We start from the raw sequence: 20,440 nt of genomic DNA, 5'->3' as shown, positions 1-20,440 counted from the left end.
TATCATACAAAAATGACTTATTAAATGGTTTAGAATAAATATTTGAAGTTTCAATTGATTTAACCTTGTGTTTTCATAATTATGACACTTTTAAGAAACCCTTCACAAAGCATGAAATTTCACAAAAATGGGCCAGGCACAGGGTAAATTCAAAGTGTTAAGTACTAGTAATTTGTACCGTGTCGCAGTCGACAGTAGGCACATTTCTATTCATTTTTATAGTATGTAGTGCTGGGAACCATGTTGAGTTTAATTTAAGCCCGTCGTCTTTGTTTATGTTATTTGGGTGTCTGTGTATTTCAATTGCCTCTTTTATCATTCGTGCACTGTAATTACTGGGTTTTATGTAAAATTTTCAGTTCGAAGGCGAAAAAATGTCCGGTGTCTATAAAGTATTCCGCTATTGCAATCCTACACACACGGTATCACCCGAAAAAGAAACATATTGATAACAGCGACCGTAAAAACCTTCGCACCTATATTGAACCACTAACTTTGTGTTTTTTATTGCTTTTTAAAAGGAATAACCCGCTAAGCCTCAATTTTAGGGGCTGGAAGAAAGTTATGAATAATACCCAGACAAATCCCAGAAAAAATCTTTCTTGGATTTCTTCTTGCAACTGACGGGAATCGAACCCATGACGCCAGTTTCGCAGTTGACCGTCTAATCAACTGCGCCACGGCGCCTGTCATTATAATAAAATAAATAAAACAACTTTGTTTTTAACCACTTATTTTTCACTGAATTTTCAAACCATCTGATAGAAAATAATTATAATTAAAGTAAAGACACTGGATTAAAAGTTCTTCATGTTGAAAATAAAATATTAAAATTAGACAACTTGGAAATCTTAGAAATTAAAAAAGTGATTCATAATAAGAAAAAAATAATAAATAACCAAATAAACTATGTTTCCCCTAGTCCACTCCTTCCCATCCTTAAAAGACAAAAATATTTGATTTATTAGTTCCATATGTGTAGCATAATACTGATATAATAAAATAGGATATAATTAATGAGTAAAGTATACCCTGATAGAAAGAAAATAGTATTTACTTACTGTTCTCATCATGAACAATGGAAGTAGGTTGTACACTTCAATTGAGAAGTAGACCAATCCTCTTGGACCGAAAGTTGTGTTAATTTTCGATTGCTTTTGCAGCATCAGGGTGATGTTGAATTATAGTCGACAAATCCACGTAGAGTGGACACAGATAGGAAGGCTTAGCAAATTTATCATATTTAGTAAGCCGTCGCTTTAATGTGGTTTATAACAAGCACATACCAATTATTTTAAAGTAATGTCTCCCTATCTTAGTTACTTAACTTCAAATACGCTATTTAATAAAGCATTATTTACTCTTTACATCCCCTTAATTGTTTTTCAATACTAATGTTTATTTTCAGGCACATTTCTCAATGAAGTCGGGTGGTACACTAATGCGCAGGACGTCCTCGTGGCGTGTCGCAACCTCTGCCAGAGCGCCCCGCGCAGCACCTACTACGTCCGCATGACGCTGGAGTGCTGTCACAGGTAATTCTAGACACTGATAAGTAAAGAACGAGAACAGCAGGACAGGAACCACTCGTAACCTAACCTCATTTTATAGTATATATACTTTTTCTATTGAAAATAACTCTACTTTGCAGAGTAAGAGTTTTTCTGACTGAATGAAGCAGTCTTCGCAGTCAGTTGAGGGAGACGAAGATTAAGTGTTTCGGGTTATCAGCCTTTTTTTTGTCTATCACAGGAAACTAGCTTTCCATGTCTTCTCTACTTTCTCCCTGTCTTGAAATGTACTAATAACTCTCCTGGAAGATTAAATGTGGGATTTTATAATAGTATTCTTATTTACTTTCAAACAGTGCTGCGGCGGCTTTAATTTGTAATCTATTTAACTTGGCTTCTACTAATCTTAAGGAGTTTATGAGGCTTTACTAGGAAAACTGCTATGTTGGTAGTATGTACATACTGACCAATGCAAAGTTGACCCTAGATTTACTAACATAGACGGAATAATCCATTTCTTGCTTCATCTATTGACATATATTTATTTTTGTGAAAAAATACTCCAAAAGTATTATATAGTTTCTAGTATTAATACCATTTAAATTTTAACATCCACAGAAATAACATTTCTAAGGTCAAGTAAAGTTCAACTTTAATATAAATTAATAATGCTTCTTTAGTTCTCTTTGATAGATGTCGATAAATTGACAGGTTCAATATTGCCGACCAGAAATAAATGGAGCTCGTATCGAGTATCGGCACCTATTATAATTAACAGAGAGAAATTGTTAGCAATTTAATGAATGTTTTAACACCCAATTATTCCTTCCGACTGATGTGATGTAAAACAATTGACCCCAGATGAAATCAGCACATACTAAGTAACAAAGAGAATCTATAAATAAACAATCAGTCATTTATTTATCAATTGATTCGATAAATCTAATTTTAGATTGTCAGTTGATAGGAATAATGATGAGTTTATTCTATATTTAATTACTCGAGTAATTTTTTAGCCTCGATACATCCTGAGGGGTCACCAGTTGTGACAGCATTCGTCTTCATGGTATAATCAAAGAATTTCATGGGCAACAATAATCACATACATAATCAGGATATTATTTAAGGGAGAAACCTTGCGATCCTTAGACCTGATATCTGCGAGCGACTGTCTCGAAGCCCGAGGTCAGATCGGCTTTTACACTCATGCATAGGCCACTTTTAGAACTTATTTTGTCTAAATTCTCAGCGTTGAACTGGCTTGGGAGGCCCTTCTGGTAATTACACTGCTTGCACAGCCTATAGCACAAGAGTCAATAATAGTTTTAGTCCGCAATGTAGCCGAAATAAGTGCGGGTATAATTTTTATAGAATCAAGGTGAGATTGAACTGTCCCATTGAATAGTTATGTTTTTGTCAAAATTGGTTCTAAGTAAAAAGTAAGCTAAAGCAATTTAAATAAAAATGTAAGTTTAGTCGTTGCAACTGGCTCTTAAGCTATGGTTTCCTTAGAGAGTGATGTCGTCATCTAGCGGTGGATGACGTCATTAAAATGTCTGTACAAACCAGATAGCGCAGGTTTACTAGAGCTATCATTTAAAGGACGGGCGTCGTCCGCAGGATGAAAACTTTGGGAATGGTTTTCCTTGTGTAGCAGTAAACGGTTTTGTGTGTGATCATGAGTTCAAACGTGATTTAGAATATCAAAAATGACCAAATTTGAATTATTTGTATGAAAATCACGAAAATTTTAAAATTTGTACTAAACCTTGAAATGTACACAGTGATCATGGCCGCTAGATAACAGCACCGCTCTCTTTAAGCTGACATCCCCGGTCTTGTTACGCCTATTGCACCATGCAAAATCGTGGCCCGTAGATAACGGCACCGCTTTCTTACGAAACCATAGCAATGTATGTGCGACGTGCGTGTACAATACCTCTGTTTGAATTGTTCCAGATTACTGCACGCACAAGCTTGCTACTGCTCCTTCAGCGAGGCCTCGCAGACCCTGGCGCTGGCCATCTCGCTCCTGGAGGAAACATGTCGGGAGGAGCTCACGGGAGCGCTGAGCCCCGACCAAAAAGACACCTCCCCCGCCTGCATAGAAAGGTATATTTTATAAAATCGATATTATGATTTTTATTAATCTAAATATGTAACTGAATTTTTCCGACCTTGCCAAAATTTTATAATTATTTAAAAGGTTATTTTTTTATATTATGGCATCGTGTAAATTGGCTTCTTAATTTTATTTGTTTAAATGTCTAATTATTTTGCTACCAGAATGCTTTGGACATTCATATGACCAGATACTGAACTACATTTAAAATAGTTGCTGGTTTGTAATGATTTATAATATTAGTTCTATGTAAATTTCAAGCCTCAATGTCTCATGAACTATCGTGTAACTATCGATTGAACTTTTCGACAGGGGATCCTAAAAAGCGCTCTGTTAATATATTACTTGAAATTTCAATAATTTATCCATTGCTTCATTTATTATCATAGTAAAACCTCGTTTTTACGTTCCTCAATTTTACGTTTTCCCGCTTTTTACGCCGAAATGTTTAGGTCCCATTTTTTTCCATACATTTTTATTCAAATATCCCCCAATTAACATTTTTTAGTTTTTCATAATCCCGGTTTTACGTTGAAAATTTTTCGAAACTCATTCAATCTGTCAAAAGACGCCGAGCCGCGCGCCGCCACGTTTGTCCAAAATGGTGAATAAAATCAAGGTAAATAAAAAAATGTGTAAATTGTTGTCTCAAACTAAATTCAAAGTAGGTTTAGTGTAATTAACTATTTTGTTTAAGTGTCTAATTTTGACATTTTACTAAACTGTGACATGCGGTTGACGCATGTTTAGGAAGAAAACAATTTTTACATTAATAAATTACGACGCAGAAAGTTTAAAAATTTGGCAATAGAAATACTATTTGAAGTTATAAACATAATTTTGAAAGAAGATTGTTTAAACAGTTATCATAAAAGTGTGAAACAGTTTTGCCACGATGTAAATAACAGTTGAAATTCTGTGGTGCCATACTAAAGAAAGTGATACCACAAAAAACATGTTTAAATAATTTTATGTAGGTACTTAACCTTAAAAACACAAAAATAAAAAAAAATATTTTCATAAAATGCATACACTGATTTTTTCCTTAATATTGGGAAATTTTGTTTATATCATAGATAAAATTTCCCAATTTACATACACGTTTTTGGTTTCAAATCAGTTAAGTACAATTATTTTATTAATTATGCTGACTTGGTTCAGAATACAATTGTTCCTTCATCAAGGTGTTTATTTAACAATGTTTAATATAAATTTTACCCCAAGCAAAATAATGTTAGATAAAGTGTTCCAGTGTCTGAACCAAAATATCAGTACTGTGTGAAATATAACCACAACTGTTGCATTTGCCTACTGCTGTTTAAAAGTTAAAAGCACAGTGTTTCAAGGTGATTTTCACTGTTATATTTCATTGTTTCCGAAGTGTGAGACTGATCATCTTGCCTCGATGTATCAAATGATCGAGATGCACTTCGATTGGGAAACGGAGATCCAAAGACCCGTAATTTGGCCAATGTCCTGTACAGTGTGCGGTGTTGCAGCTACGTCCTCTCGGGCTGGGGCGAGCCGGAGAAGCGCGCGTACTGCCGCCTGGTGGACACGGCGCCGGCGCCCGCCGCGCCCGCGTGCCCCGCGCTGGGCGACCTCATGCTGCGCCTGTACTGCGAGTTCGCCCTGCTGCACTTCCTGCACTCGGACTACCGCCAGACCTACTGCTGGGCGTCGCGCGCGCTCAAGCTGCTGCGCCCCGACACGCCCGTCAAGTGAGGCCCCGTCGCTTTCTATTCTTGCAATCTAGATTATATCGGTTATCAAAAATTTTCCATGAAAACAGGGAACTAGAATCTCAAGGCACTTTATAAATTATTCAAAATGATAAATATATGACTAAAATGTAAAACAAATTTTAAAATAAAAATAACTGCACTTATAAATAGGTAGCGAAAGATTTTTTGCAAAATATATGTAGTTTAATAAGCATATGGCTTTATATAATTAGTACACATATTTAAATTCGTTGCAACAGAGAGGGAAAACATTTTTGAGAAGAGAATATGGAAGTCTAAGCATTTATATATACGCCCAATGGGCATTTTTAAGGACATATTTATACATAGAAATTTATTGTAAAGGAAAGTAGAAAGACACAATGATATATAGTAGACTCGGTGGGAGTGGAAGCGGAAGAGAGGTGTTTATAATTTAATTTGATTCAGTGATCGTTTGAATGAAGACTTGTTATCAAAGAAATCAAGACTGATATGTTTGTTGGCAGACCTAAGAATTCTAGGCATAGGGGAATGAAAACCATAGTTAGTTATAGAACTAACTAACCTAACCGTAGGGTTATCGGTATGAAAGAGTAATTTTTGTCTGAGGTTTCTAGTTGGGATGACCTGTCATTGGCTGGTTTAAGTGACCACTTTACACACTGTGTAACATTAACCATTCTGCCTATATTTAAATATCCACATTTCCTCAACTCTTCCATCTGTTGACTTTTGTGAAGTAAAAGAGCTGACCGCGAAAAAAATTGCCCCAAAATTAAATACGTATTTGGATAAATCAAATATTTATTTTCCGTCAACTTATCCGCGTCCTTTCTTTACAGAATCACAGTGGACGTGCTCCGCATATGCGGCAAGGCGTGCGTGATGATGAGGGAGTTCCGGAGAGCCGGGCTGCTGATGCGGGAGGCGGTGGCCTTGGCGCGCCAGTACCTCGGGCCTGGAGACCTGCGCTACTCTCTCACACTGCTGGACTACGGCTTCTATCTCCTCAACGTGGACTCCATTCTCGACAGCGTTACCGTTTATGAGGTAAACAATCTAATACTGCAAAAGCGTTCTCTGGTTTTGTCTTAATGTTTTTTTTATTCTAATACAAATCTACTTTTTTACATCTAGTAAATGTATTATTATTTTAATTTTGTTTTTACGTACTCATTTCATTTTTCAACATTTTTTTATTGTTTATTCGTGTATATTATGTATGTATTTGTTTTTGTTTAATCTGTTTTTAGTAAATTTTGTATATTTATTTATTATAGATACGGGTTTAGCCAATATTACAACAGTTATTTGAAGAAACATGCAGTCAAATTTATCTCCTGCCTAACTTTTAATTTTTAATTTAAACTTTTAATTTTAATTTTTCATTTTAGTTTTAATTTTAACTCTTAATTTTAACTTATTCATATGTACATCTGCTACCTGCATCTAATTAATTATTGTTGGTTGTGAATTTTTACTAAGAAATATAAATGTTCATGGAAGCAGAGAGAGAGGGGAGGAATGTAGAGTTGGAGCCTTACAATGTCTTCTCCCTTTTATGTACTTTTTATTAATATTTATATTTTTATATGTATATATTTTTTTAGAATTTAATTATTTTTTCCCCTCTCCTCCTACATTCATAATAAATTAATGTGAAATCTGTTGTTGTTCTTTTGTACCTTGTATTTATGTAAATACTGTATGATTTCCTTAATAAATAAATAAATAAATGATCGTAGAACAACAACACATGTGATTTTCTTTACACGAGAGGGCTTTAAATTTTTTTGTTTTGACACTGTTTCAACTTGATAGTATATCATTTGATACTCGGGTTAGCTATATATATATATTTTAAACCTAGAAAAAAAAATCCATAGTGTAACTTTTTCAAAATCAAATATAAAAATAAGTCAATGTTGCATTTTCCCACATCCGTCGCTGTTCTACAATTCCGATGATATGTTCAAGAAACTGAACAAAAAAAACATAAAACTATAATATGATAAAAAAAACAGGCATTGAGGGGATCCTAGGGGTGGGACGACGTGTTGACCTCTGTCCATACATCCTCCCTCCTCATTAGTCAACGTAGAGTTTGTATTCCTTTGGAATAATGAAGTTAACTTTCTTCTATGCGTAGCTGACAGAGTCCCCCAGGGCAGCTGGGCTTTTAGATCCCCTCAATTTGAATGCGTAAAATGTAAAAAGATTTTGACAAATAATCGGCTTTGAAAAAATACCTCGTCTTTGTCAGATATTTTTATTTTTCAATTAATTTTGCCAAAAATTCTTCATCGCTGTTTCATGAAGTTTGTATGTTTGTGCAGGAAGCGCTGGCCACCCTCATGTCCATGTTCCAAGAGAAGAACCTGGTGCTAGCCGTGGCTCACGAGGATCTGTCCTACGCGCTGTATGTGCACGAGTACTCTTCGGGTCGCTTCTTCAAGGCGCGGGAGCACGCCGACAGAGCCATCAAGATCATGGAGGTATTCCAAGCCACTTACGAAAATACTCATATTACGCTCTCAGCCTTGTGACTGGACTTACCAGAAGTTCTGTTACAAGGTTGCGTGTATCAAAATAAAAAAAATCACCTCCATTTATTTTTAAAAAAAAAATTATACTAAATATTTGTGTTCTTATGAAATACCCTAATATTTCATTTTGAGGGTCATTTTCAACGAGTTGTAAATAACTCACTATTAGAAAATGGGAATCAAGTTGGGGTAGAGTGGGATTCGAACTACGGACCTTTGAGCCGTGAGTCCGAGACACTAGCCATGGGACCACAACCCGATTCATCATATTATGTTTTATGACTTAGTTACTGTAACAAAGATTCAAATATAAGGAACCAGATTTAGACAATGCTGAATGAAGTCCAGCCATGTTAAATGAATGCGAATTGAATTTATGTGTGTCGGTCGACCGGAGAGAATCTGATTTACGTTTCCGTTTCGCCACAGTTGGTGGCTTGTTAGGTTGGTATATTGGCGGGCCTGGTACTTGGTGTTGCCAGTGCCCATAGCTGGTAAGCTCTGACTGGCGAGACTGATGAGACTGATGACTGAAAGGCAAAATCCACAATCAAAATCAATGACTTTTCTCGCAAAGTTAGGAAAGGTTATCAGATAAAAAAAAATACAAGTTGCATGATGCAAAAGTTGAAACTTTTATGATGAATTTTGTGTTGATAGGCGATGCTTCCTCCCACCCATCTGATGCTGGCCACAGCCAAGAGGGTAAAGGCTCTCATCCTTGAGGAGATCGCCCTGGACACTCCCCCGGGACGGGACTCAGGAGGTTAGTATAGATTTCCTCTACGTTCGTACATCTTTGCATGCACTCAATCTGACTATTCCAACCTGACCTGGCCGTCTTCATTTGCATATGTCTATCTGTCTCTGATCGCGCCGCCTATCGGAAGATGGATAGGCGCACGATTGACAGGTCGCCGGTTCTCGGGTTTGTAATGTTGCAAATAGCATTATTAACAATGCCCTGAACTCCAATACAAAATACAACAATCACTCACCTTATGCTGGGGGTCCAAACCTTATTGTTGGAACTACTCGCGGGCAGGCTCTGCGGGATGCCGGGTTGACCAGGGCCAGTATTACAACGGGAAGTTAGCACTTATCTTAAATTTTGCTTACAAGCAAAATTAAGTTTTCTGTGTGAAAAATATAATAATATGCATACCATTTGAATTTGAATGGTCGTGAGTGACGAAACGATGGATTGAAACTTAAGACATGGAGCAAGGATCCAAAATTTACAATGGCGCTCACTCAAATAACTTCAAATAACACAGCAGTCGCGCTGTGATACTCAATCACATGCACGCGCAGAGTCGATCAGTACCAGATTCCCGTAGAAAAAAGGTGAGGTTGCTACATTTTAATCAGAGCCAATGCGGCGCAACCATTCTCGATCTTTTCCTCGCTATCTGCGTCCATCAAAATTAGCATCATAAATCTTTTTGGCAGTTCTTTCACTGTCCATTCGCTCGACATTTTCAAGCCATCGCAGCATCCCTAAATATTAAACGGTCTTGTTCGTTTCCAGCTGCCGAACTGCTGACGGAGTCGGAAACTCTCCACCGGGCGGCGCTGGCGCTGTCACTCATGGCCTTCGGAGAGATGAACGTACAGACTGCCAAACATTACGGAAACCTCGGTCGCCTCTACCAAAGTATGCAGAAATATAAGGTAAATATATTTTTACTACTTGACTTAAAAAAAGGCTGTAGTAGTAATACATTTTCTCCATTTTTATATTGCCGTTTTCGTGAGTAATCATTTCAACGGTGCGTAATAGGGATAAAATCGGTAACTGAGTTTCTAAACACGGTTAATTTTGGTTAGGTTTAAATGACGAGTTCTATAGTTATAGAGTGTGAAGAATCATCTCCCTTCTACTATCAGAGATGTTTTTAGAGCAACACTGTTTGACATGTTCGCGTTTATGCTGGCTATACTGTCGAAATCGTGTCTCTCATTTGGGAAATGACGCCTATAGCCGTCAGTCCAAAAGACATCGGTAGTGAAAAGACGTCTCTATAAAAGCAGCCAGCAACGAAAATGTCCCAGTGTGTAAGTTAAATAAGATTTACTTCAAAACATCAACTATAGTCCAATCGGCGGTAAAATATTCCAAAAAAATAAGAGAGTTGTGTCCGCAAACATGTTAAATCATGTCCGAAGAAACATTTTCTGTTTCTTCCTTAAGCACTTCTCTTTTCTTCTCCTTTTATTTCCCTTTTCCTTCTTTACGACTAGTATCTAATTAATTTATTTATATACTCGAACACTACGAGTATGATGAAGAAATTCCGGGGGGTGAAGCACCCACCTGAACTTTCTCATCCACCGACCAGATGAGCCGAGTAAAACGTGAGACCATTAAAACCTTTTACCAAAGCAAATCTCCGTCATCCCACGAATCCCCGGATAAAAATACATTTTTGGAATTCAACATTTGTTCATTCTAATCTTCATAAAATATAGACCCCGATTGAGACAAAAATATCATAATGATAAATGAAAATTTGTAAAATACCTATCTAGATTTATTCGTCACAACACATATAGCTAATTATGTATATATATTTTCACATACATATTGAAATTAAAATAAAGTGACGCCATTTATTCATTGTTTTGTTTTAGTTTCAATACATATTGCCCGTATTGGTTGTAAGTAGTTACCATTTGGCAAATGCTCGCAAATATACAAATAAAATTTTACAAAAATACAATACGATAAAAATAAAAATACTTTGTTTTTAACCACTTATAATCTATTTAATTACCGACCACTTTCAGAGCGCAGGGAGCTTGCTTCCTTACAATTTAGAAGGTTTTCTAAATTATGCTTGTGTAGCTCCATAATTGGTCGGTAATTAAATAAATTAGAAGTGGTTAAAAACAAAGTGTTATTATTTTTATTTTAATTACATAATGAATAACCACAAAGTTGGTGCTTCAAATATAAATGTTATAAATATATTTACTTAACAAAGATAGTAAGATAGAAAAGAAAATAAGAAGAGACAGATTCACACGAGATTAGATAAGTTAAATAAATTTACATTCTCAGAATGCTGCCGCTTGTTTCCACATATACACACTGATAACTCTGGGATGCTCCGCTAAATGGAACTATGTCAAGCTTGGTGAATGATGCTGTATTATAGACATTATAGATTTCGGAATAAGTGCATGGAGTGGAGCCAGCAAAAGTGCTATGCATACCTTGGAAATAGCACAAAAGTACGTACTCGAGGCTCTGCTCGGGGTCCCTATCAGAACACCCACAACGGAGGTGTTTGAACGAGTAGGTGTTCTGGACGTCAGGCAACTGTACGCTAGGGCACTTCTCGTTCACACACATAAAAATGGTGGGAGTAAATATAATACAATCTTTGGAACAAGATTAAACACATATAGATGTGCCACCTAAAATAACAACATTGTTTGGTGAGAGGAGTCAAACGTACCTTGCTACCAAAATTTACAACACTCTACCTCTTGATTTTTAATTTAATACAAATAAACAGAAATTAAAATTATTTGTTAAAAAATGGCTTCTGGATTTGGGTTCCGAGAACTGCCTTGAGATTGTCACCCCACCAAAACAGTAGTCTATTTGTAACTCGGAATATTTTGTGTTAAATCCATACAGTGTTATTTATTATATTATATTTATTTATTAATTTGATTCTTAATTTTGTCTTTCAATTTTAACTTTTTAATTTTAATTCTTAATTTTAACTTTTAATTTAAACTTTTAACTTAATTTTAATTTAAACTTTTCATTTTAATTTTAACTTTTACTTTTAATTTTAATCATTTGATTTCAACTCTTAATTTATACTTACCTACATCTACTACCTGCATCGAATAATTTATTGTTAGTTGTGTTTTTTTTTACAATTAAATTGAAATGTTCATGGAAGCAGAGAGAGAGGGAGGAAAGTAGAGTAGCTTTACAATGTCTTCTCCTTTTTATGAACTTTTTATGTAATATTTTTATTTTTACTTTTTTAGAATTAAATTATTTTTCCCCTCTCCTCCTGCATTCATTAGTGTGAAATCTGTAATTGGTCTTACTTTTTAAAATTGTTCTTTTGTACCTTGTTTTATATAAAGACTGTATGATTTCATTAATAAATAAATAAATCAATTATGTACAAGAACATAATATAAAAATAATTTAAATAATGCCTCGACACGGGTTGTGCCCAGTGAGGTGTTCATATAGAAAATAAAAAATATGAAGTTTTATGTGAAATAAATAAAGTATTTGTGTACAGGAGGCGGAGGAGATGCAGTTACGAGCCATCTCCATCAAGGAGCAGCTGCTGGGGACGGACGACTACGAGGTGGGCCTGTCCGTGGGTCACCTGGCCTCTCTCTACAACTACCACATGAACATGTACGCCGACGCTGAGAAACTTTACTTCAGATCTATCGCCATAAGTAAGCTCAACTTTAAACATTTTTGACAATAATATAACCTCGGGTCCTTTCATTTTTCTTCCTTTATTTTTTCACCTGGCCTAAGACACTGACGATAGACATGATTATTATTATTGTTACATTAATGTAATGTGCTTTAAAAATATAAAATATGAAAAGAAAACATTATAAATTTATGTGTCCGACCAGGCAGTTTTCGAACTCATTAACCGAGGATGCAATGATCATTTTCTCGGGAAGGATATTCAAATGCTCCACAATTCGGTTTGCCAGAAAGTTCTTCCTGGGGTTGGATGTGAAGGTGGTAGTGTCTGTGTGTCCAACATTTGTGTGTGAAAGAGAAATACATATTTAATTAGTTTATATTTATTTCTGTATATCTCGTCACTCGTATTTACGGACCGCAGAAGACGGTCTGTCAAATTGCTCCACGATAAAACCCTGGCCTGCCACACATCCGTGTGTTGGAAGTTGGGAAGCATCCGGCCTGTAGCCCAGACCTTGCCCTCACACACATATACACACTTCCGAACAATTAAAGAGATACAAAAATTATCGCGTTAAAACTGCCATCTTTCTTTTTTCCACACAGAATTCATATGTTCCCTGGGCTGGTATTCTGAATGCTATCGCAGACAATACTTTTTTAGCGCATATTTAGTATGCTAAAAGAGCAATTGAGTTTAGAATACCACACCTGTGGTGGTGTTCTGAATCTTCTCTATTCCCTAGAGAGTGGTTAATTTGGGGATTTATGTTTTATACAAGCGCCTAAACTTTGTTTCATCAACGGCTACACTGATGATTAAATGTCAAACAAATACGAACATGTGAAACTGAATAATAACATTTTTATTTAGAACATTATTGCGACCTTACACAAACACATAATTAGGTTGAATTGACAAAACCGTATTAGTTTTTTTTCCGTTTTTTTTACAGCTTTATACATTATTAGACATTTAATTGTCGTCGCATTCAAAAAATAAAAATCCCCAAATTAACCACTCTTTAGGGGGTATAGAAGATTCATAATACCACCCCTGATAGATGGCGGTAAATCATGGATAACAGTGGCTAATATTTTAAATAAATGAAGAATAGTTTTTCACCAAATAAAAATTAAATTTTGCAAAAAATATTAGAAAATTCATTACTACATTTGATATTATGAAAGAGCCATAAACTATTGGAAAATTCATTAATACACCTGATATGAAAGAATAAAAAAAAAAGTACGTTTTAATGTTTCCTATTCTATTTTTTTGTGCATTACATACTCCATGGGAAAATCACACTCTAACTAAGCTGTATTAATTTATACTTTTTATGGTGCAATTTCACTTTAATGAAATTAAACATTTAACCTTTTTTTGGTTTTACGTTGCAGGCCTGAAACTGTTTGGTGAGAGATATTCCGGTCTAGAGTACGACTATTTAGGCCTGGTTCACGTCAATAATGAACTCAAGAAACCTGACCGAGCGGAGTTCTACACACAAGTACTGATTCGTTGGAGAAGTAAGTTTACTGTACATTCTTTGTTGGGTGGTTTATGTTTTATTTTCTTAATCTTTAAAATCAGGATAATGCATTTGCTTAAATCGTTATAGAAATCAACCAAATTTTTGTAGACAAGGACTGGATTTCACCTCCTAGGGAGTTATGAAGTCTAACCAATGTATTACAACAGCCATGTAGAACATTTTAGAGAAGGAAATATGAAATATATGCATTTTCAGGGCTGTTATTTATGACCTGTCATTGGCTGGTTTAACTTCAAATTTTGTAATGAAGAGCCCTTTTAATTTTACAAAAATATCTCTTCTGTTTCTTGTATAATGTACATGATATTATACTATAACATACATTTAAATTTTATGTCATCCGTGTGTCAGGAATGATAGAATCAAAAGAATGCCAGGACATAAAACATTTTGTTATTATCTGTCAACATCTTTATTTAATAATGTGTGTTTGTTCAGCGCTCCGAGAGCAGCCCCTGGAGCTGCAGCAGCCGGCCTTCGGAGCCGAAGTGGCCGTACCCATTCCTCAACTCAAGTTGGACTTCTTCAGGCAGGAGGACGAGGATTGAGGATCTACTCGGCGACGCTATTCAACTCTCGAAGGTAACAAAGTCAGACGGGAATAAATAAAAAAAACCTAAAATTCATACCAAAAGACGGCATTCTAATACTCTGGTGTTAGAAAAGTATTAGCAAGTTGAGGTTTAAGTGTAAATACACACATCTAAATAATGTAGGGACGTGGAGGTTTAAAAATATAGGCAGATTAATAATTCTTACAGTGTGTATAATATTACTTTATCAGCCCAGTATGTCCTAGATGTCCATTTTCCATTTGTCTTTAAAAAATGAAATCTTGTTACAGAATTTTCAACGGACAGACGGAGTACGGCCGAGTATTGTGACGCGGGAGGGCCGGTCCACCGCCGACAGCCGGTGCGGGGTGCGGGGTGCGACGCTGCCCCCGACCAGTGTGCGTCCACAGCTCAAAGACTAGTGTAAATAACAAAACATATTCCCAGTGACAAGTGTATGCGTTAGTTAAGTATCTATAGTGAAACGATTGCCGGAGGAAATATTCAGCGGTACATATCTTCCCTTAGCTATCCCAATCCAATATCTGACACATTTTGTTTTGTATATAAACTTGTAATTACGTTTTGCGCCTCCCTCGTTATTTGTATATTGGCTTTTATTTATGAATAATGTCTGTGATTTTAAACCGAATTTGGTTCATTTACTTGACTTGACGAATAATGTAAATTTTTGAAAATTTTGTATTATTGACGAAACAGATCAGTCATTCCTCCAAATACTTCCATCTGTTTTCACCAGAAGACATCATTTAAAAATGTGTATAATTACAGATTTGTTCCAATAAATTGTATATTTTTCATTATAATTCATCCCACACAATTGTGTCTTTTCTCTAAAGAGGCAGACAGAGAAAATGTTTGACAAAAAATCAACTGTCTGCGATATTAGTATCTTCTCTGTATCTCTGTGCGAGAAGCGATAAACGGCGAGTCTTTTTAAATGTAAGTGTTTTCTAAATTATATCAGTCGATATGTTTGGAAGGAAGCTACGATTTCTTTATTAGAAACAAGATACTATCTCTAGCTATATTTAATTCAATAAAAGAATAGATGTTCTTAACAAATCAAATAAAATATTACTTTCAAACTTTTTTAGTGTTTTTTTACAAACTATTGTTATATTTAGTAAAATTTATATTAAAATTTCCGTCTTTTAAGCTAATGTAACTATTAAATTTTGTCTCCTGGTGAGTTTCGTCATCTCGATGATGAAAAAACTTTCAATAGTAATAATTTTGAGAAAAATGACTTTAAAATTGACTGGTTGTTGACGACATCTTAGTATCATAATTAATTCAGCTAGGTTAATTAAACTTCCAGGCAATATTATTAATCAGACAGACTGAAAAGTTTGCAACAGAATAGATTTATTTTACTCGGGTTTTTTCACCATCAAGACGATGGTTAATTTTTAAACCAAAAAACTTTATAATGATAATTTATCACTTCTCAAGAATTTTAATGAAATCATTGTTAACATCACTTCCTTAATATCCCAGTAAATGTTTATATCTCTTAGTGGAGACTGAGTTAACTCGAGCTATCTTAGTCGGCGTAAACACATGTGTGCATATTGGCGCCACTTTAGCATCCTAGAAATATATGAGATGTGCATCCCGCAGGCATGTTCGTAAATACCTGACGTGTTATCCATTGGGATGCTTCAGTATCGCTCGTAAATACGTATCCCATTCGGGATGTTTCGGAATCACTCGGAGGCTCGTTAATCAACACTGTTCAATTTCATAATGCCACAGAATCACCTCTGAGTAGCGCCTGCCAACGCCACTCGACATAAACATTCTCGTTTTCATTGCAGAATCTCGGCTATGCCATAAATGTCTGTTAAAAAGAATTTGCTTTGTTTCGATTAAAACTGGGGCGGGTATCTCTATCCGACACGTCTGCCATTGACGAAGCCACTTCGGGTGGATCCCAAAACATCCCGTGCGGATAACGCGTCCGTATTTCCGGATACGCGTCCCGCAGTACTGAGAGAACAGAATCCGGACTCTGCTCATATATTCAGTTGGAAGTATCTCCTGAGAATGTGTTGCACTGAAATTATGTAACTAATTTTTTCACGTATAAGACTGAAGTTTTTTAATTTTGTGTTCTGTAATTTTACTTATATTAAATATTGACTTAAAATTAATACTTATTAGTAAATTATTGTCGTCCTCATTTTGTTTAGGGATTAACAGATTCGCAGTAAGATTTATTAACTATTAAATAAGCATATTATATTATCATGATCGTGGCAAGCATTATTTTAGCAAACATCAATTGAAATTATATAGAGGCATCGACATCCCGACGTTACTTTTTATCTCCACAATTTTATATAATCTGTAGTATGGTTTCATCACACATAGACTCTAGTAATTGTAAAAATGTGTACTTAATCAAATGCAGCTTTCGATGTTTCAAAGTAGATGTATCTGCCTAATGTAATGCTTGCAATTTGAGAAATAAATATTTTAGTCAAACTACAAGTCTTCTCATTTTGTTCCGTATGGATTTCATGGATTATTTTATTTGGTCGGTTATACTATGGCACGATATGGTAAGTACTTACCGGATTTCAAATTTTCGATAAAACTGACTTGCCTAAAAATGGAAAAGTATTTTTGGTCATTTCCTGTACTATGTACTATAGGTGAAATAATTTACGAGGTGTGTTCAGAAAATAACAGGAATTTTTCAATTTTGCAGGTTTGGAGTCCGATTGTCAATTATTTTTTTCATGATGTTGGTATACATGCCCCTGAAGTATGCTAAAATTTTCAGCAGTATTCATTGTTTACTATGTCGGTGGCAGCCGTGGATGGCCGTGAAGACGTTAAAGATGACGAATGGTCCGGACGCCCCACCACATTAACAACCGATGAAAACGTGGAAAAAGTTAATGAAATGGTTATGAGCGATTGCCGAATAACAATCAGAGAAGTTGCTGATGATGTTGACTTATCGATTGGCTCATGCCATTAAATTTTTTCAAATGTTTTGTTTGGGTATGAAATGTGTGGCAGCAAAATTTGTTCCAAAATTGTTGAATTTTGAATAAAAACAGCGGCGAATGGAAGTTTCTCAGGTGTCACTAAATAAAGTCGACGACGATGCAGAATTACTAAAACAGGTGACGAAACATGGGTTTATGGATATGACGTCGAAACTAATGCTCAATCGTCCCAGCGGAGGCATTCTGTATCGCCAAGACGAAAATTGCTGAGCACGCCGAACACGTCTAAACTTAGCGGCTGCCACCCACAAAGTAAACAATGAATACAGCTGAAAATTGTAGCATACTTCAGGGGCGTGGATACCAACATAATAAAAGAAAAAATGATAATCGGACTCTCCAATTCCGCGAAATTTAAAAATTCCTGTTATTTTCTGAACACATCTCGTAGTAGAATCTCACCGATGCTCAGCTCTTACAAAAATAAAAAGGTAAAGGAAATATAAAAATAATAATAGTAATAATAATAGATAATAGGAGACATGGAAAGTATAATACAGTAAAACCCCTGTTTTACGTTTTTCAAGAGAGCAACAAGTGTAAAACTGAGGAAAACTTTAAAGTGAGGAAATGAAAAATGTATGGAAAGAAATAAATTTCATTAAAATGTAATTTTTGTATAAGATTATACTAATTATTATACCTCTACGCAAACAGCGCACTAAATTTGGTGAACGCGCATTTGCGGTCGCAGGCCCTATGGCATGGAATGGGATAAAACCCACTTGTTCTCTAAATCATTTGAATAAACCTGTAGCACGTGACAACAAAATAAATTATTTTAATTAAATTACAAATTTAAAAGCTTCAATTAAATTAACTTAACAATAGAATCACCATGTAAAGCGCCCTTGAGGTATTTTATTACGAAAATGGCGCTATATAAGTTATCCATAATTAATTAATTAATTTTAAATATACTGCAGAAAAATTGTAAGAACTGTCATGATTGGGGACTATTCATATTTACCAATGATATAATTTAAAAAAAAGTTTTTTCAAGCAATACTATTTTTTATTGAATTAAAAAAAAACATGTTTAAATAATTTTACCTGGGTACTTAACCTAAAGGCTAAAAAAAACGAAAATAAATATTTGAGTTTGCATAAAATGCATACAACGAATTTTTCCCTAAATATTGGGAAAATTTATTTATATGGTATCACTTTTTTTAGTATGGCACCACAAAATTACAACGGTCATTTACATCTCACACTTTTATGATAACTGTTTAAACTATCTCTTTTTAACATTATATGTGGATAACACCAAATAATATTTATATTGCCAATTTTTTAAACATTCTGCATCGTAATTTATTGATGTAAAGACTAATCTTCCTAAACATGCGTCAACTGCATGTCACCATTTAGTAAAATGACAAAATTAGACACTTAAATGGTAATTACACTGCACCTACTTTGAATTTAGTTTGAGACAATAATTTACACATTTTTTTAATTACCTCGATTTTATACTCCATTCACGCGGCCAGAGATAATGTAGAACTACACGCGGCGGCGCGCGTCTCGTCTTTTGACATATCGAATGAGTTATGGAAAAAATACGATGTAAAACCGGGGTTATGAAAAGCGTAAAAAACGTTAATTGGGGGGAATATTGAATAAGAATGTATGGAAAAAAATGGGAATATTTCGGGTGTAAAGAGCGGGAAAACGTAAAATCGAGGAACGTAAAAACGAGGTTTTAGTAAATAGTAAAATTGTTTAAAGCTCTTAAGCTTACTGTTGAAATAGTAATTAAATAAATAAATAATAATAGATAATGGCGATATGAAAAGAATATTAGGTAATGGAGATATGATAAGAATAATAGGTAATGGAGAAATGAAGTCAAAGGTCATAATAAAATTTCGTCAAAGGTATAAGTCGTTGAAATAATAAATAAATAAATAATAATAGACAATAGAGATATGAAACAATAATACGAAAGGAATAAAAGATGAGATATGAAGAGAAAGAATAATACGTAATGAAGATATGAAAAGAATAAAAATATACGATAAAACCCTTTTTTTCTTCTTCTTTTAAAGAAATATTTTGATTTTGGATCCATTTTCAATGAGTTGTAAATAACTCACTATTAGAAAATGGGAATCAAGCCGGGGGAGAGTGGGGTTCAACCCCGAACCTCTGATCCGCGAGTCCGCAACACAAGCCACGGAACCACACCCCGATTTTTACATTTATTTTTTTCCTAGAAAGGGAGGAACAAAAAAGTGTTTTAACACATGTCAACATCAGTTTACTGAAGAAAATCTAAAGTGAGGAAAAGAAAAATGTATGGAAAAAAGTATAATTAATTTTTTTTTTTAAAATACTTAAATTTTAACACAAAAATATAAATTCGAATTTGCATATAATAATGGTTATACCCTAAAGGTGTTTTTTTTTATTTCTACGGTATCACTTTTTTTACTAACTCATTTTTCTTTCTCTTTGTGAAAAAGTCATAAAAAAAGTAAAATCGCTGGAATTTCAGCTTTTAACTGTCTTTTAGATCGCGGAAAACTCGTAATTTTATAACCTTTAAACCATCTTATTTTTACATTATGTTTATAACTTTTAATGTTTCTGTTGCTACATTTCAAAACTTTTTTCATCGCAATTTATTGACATTAAGACTTTATTGTTTCTAAACGTTTGTCAAATGCGTGTCGCGATTTGTAATGTGTTAATATGGCGTTTTTTATAAAAAATAAAACCAACCCTAAAGGAAACACTTAAATTATTTTTGGAAAAAAATTAAACGTAAAAGCGGGTTGATGAAAAATTTTAAAAACTGGGACCGGAATACTTCTGTGTAAAAGCGGGAAACAAATTGAAAAACGCAAAAACGTGGATTTACTGTTATATCTATATATTACTGCCTATGTAGTATATAGAATACAGAGATGTTAAAATAATTTTCCTCAAAGATACTA

At 34.7% G+C, this 20,440-nt stretch overlaps 1 protein-coding gene across 1 annotated transcript in view; it reads left to right on the top strand.

The window, feature by feature from the left end:
- The window catches only part of Pat1 (Protein interacting with APP tail-1), a 48,875-nt gene extending 31,913 nt beyond the window's left edge, over positions 1-16,962 (top strand). Inside the window, exons 3-13 of the mRNA XM_088240191.1 lie at positions 1,409-1,535; positions 3,471-3,623; positions 5,133-5,354; positions 6,203-6,410; positions 7,697-7,855; positions 8,567-8,672; positions 9,438-9,580; positions 12,187-12,352; positions 13,743-13,871; positions 14,336-14,479; positions 14,742-16,962. Of these exons, the coding sequence (XP_088096317.1) occupies positions 1,409-1,535; positions 3,471-3,623; positions 5,133-5,354; positions 6,203-6,410; positions 7,697-7,855; positions 8,567-8,672; positions 9,438-9,580; positions 12,187-12,352; positions 13,743-13,871; positions 14,336-14,445 (1,523 nt within the window). The 3' untranslated portion in view covers positions 14,446-14,479; positions 14,742-16,962. The remainder of the gene's footprint in view (positions 1-1,408; positions 1,536-3,470; positions 3,624-5,132; positions 5,355-6,202; positions 6,411-7,696; positions 7,856-8,566; positions 8,673-9,437; positions 9,581-12,186; positions 12,353-13,742; positions 13,872-14,335; positions 14,480-14,741) is intronic.
- Positions 16,963-20,440: the final 3,478 nt, after the last annotated feature.

The sequence above is a fragment of the Micrasema longulum genome, unplaced genomic scaffold (assembly GCF_059751315.1).
Source record: "Micrasema longulum isolate JH-2025_06_02 unplaced genomic scaffold, ASM5975131v1 h1tg002375l, whole genome shotgun sequence".
NCBI lineage: Eukaryota > Metazoa > Arthropoda > Insecta > Trichoptera > Brachycentridae > Micrasema > Micrasema longulum.
The sequence above is the reverse complement of the archived record's forward strand: the minus strand, read 5'-3'. Positions and strand labels throughout refer to the sequence as shown.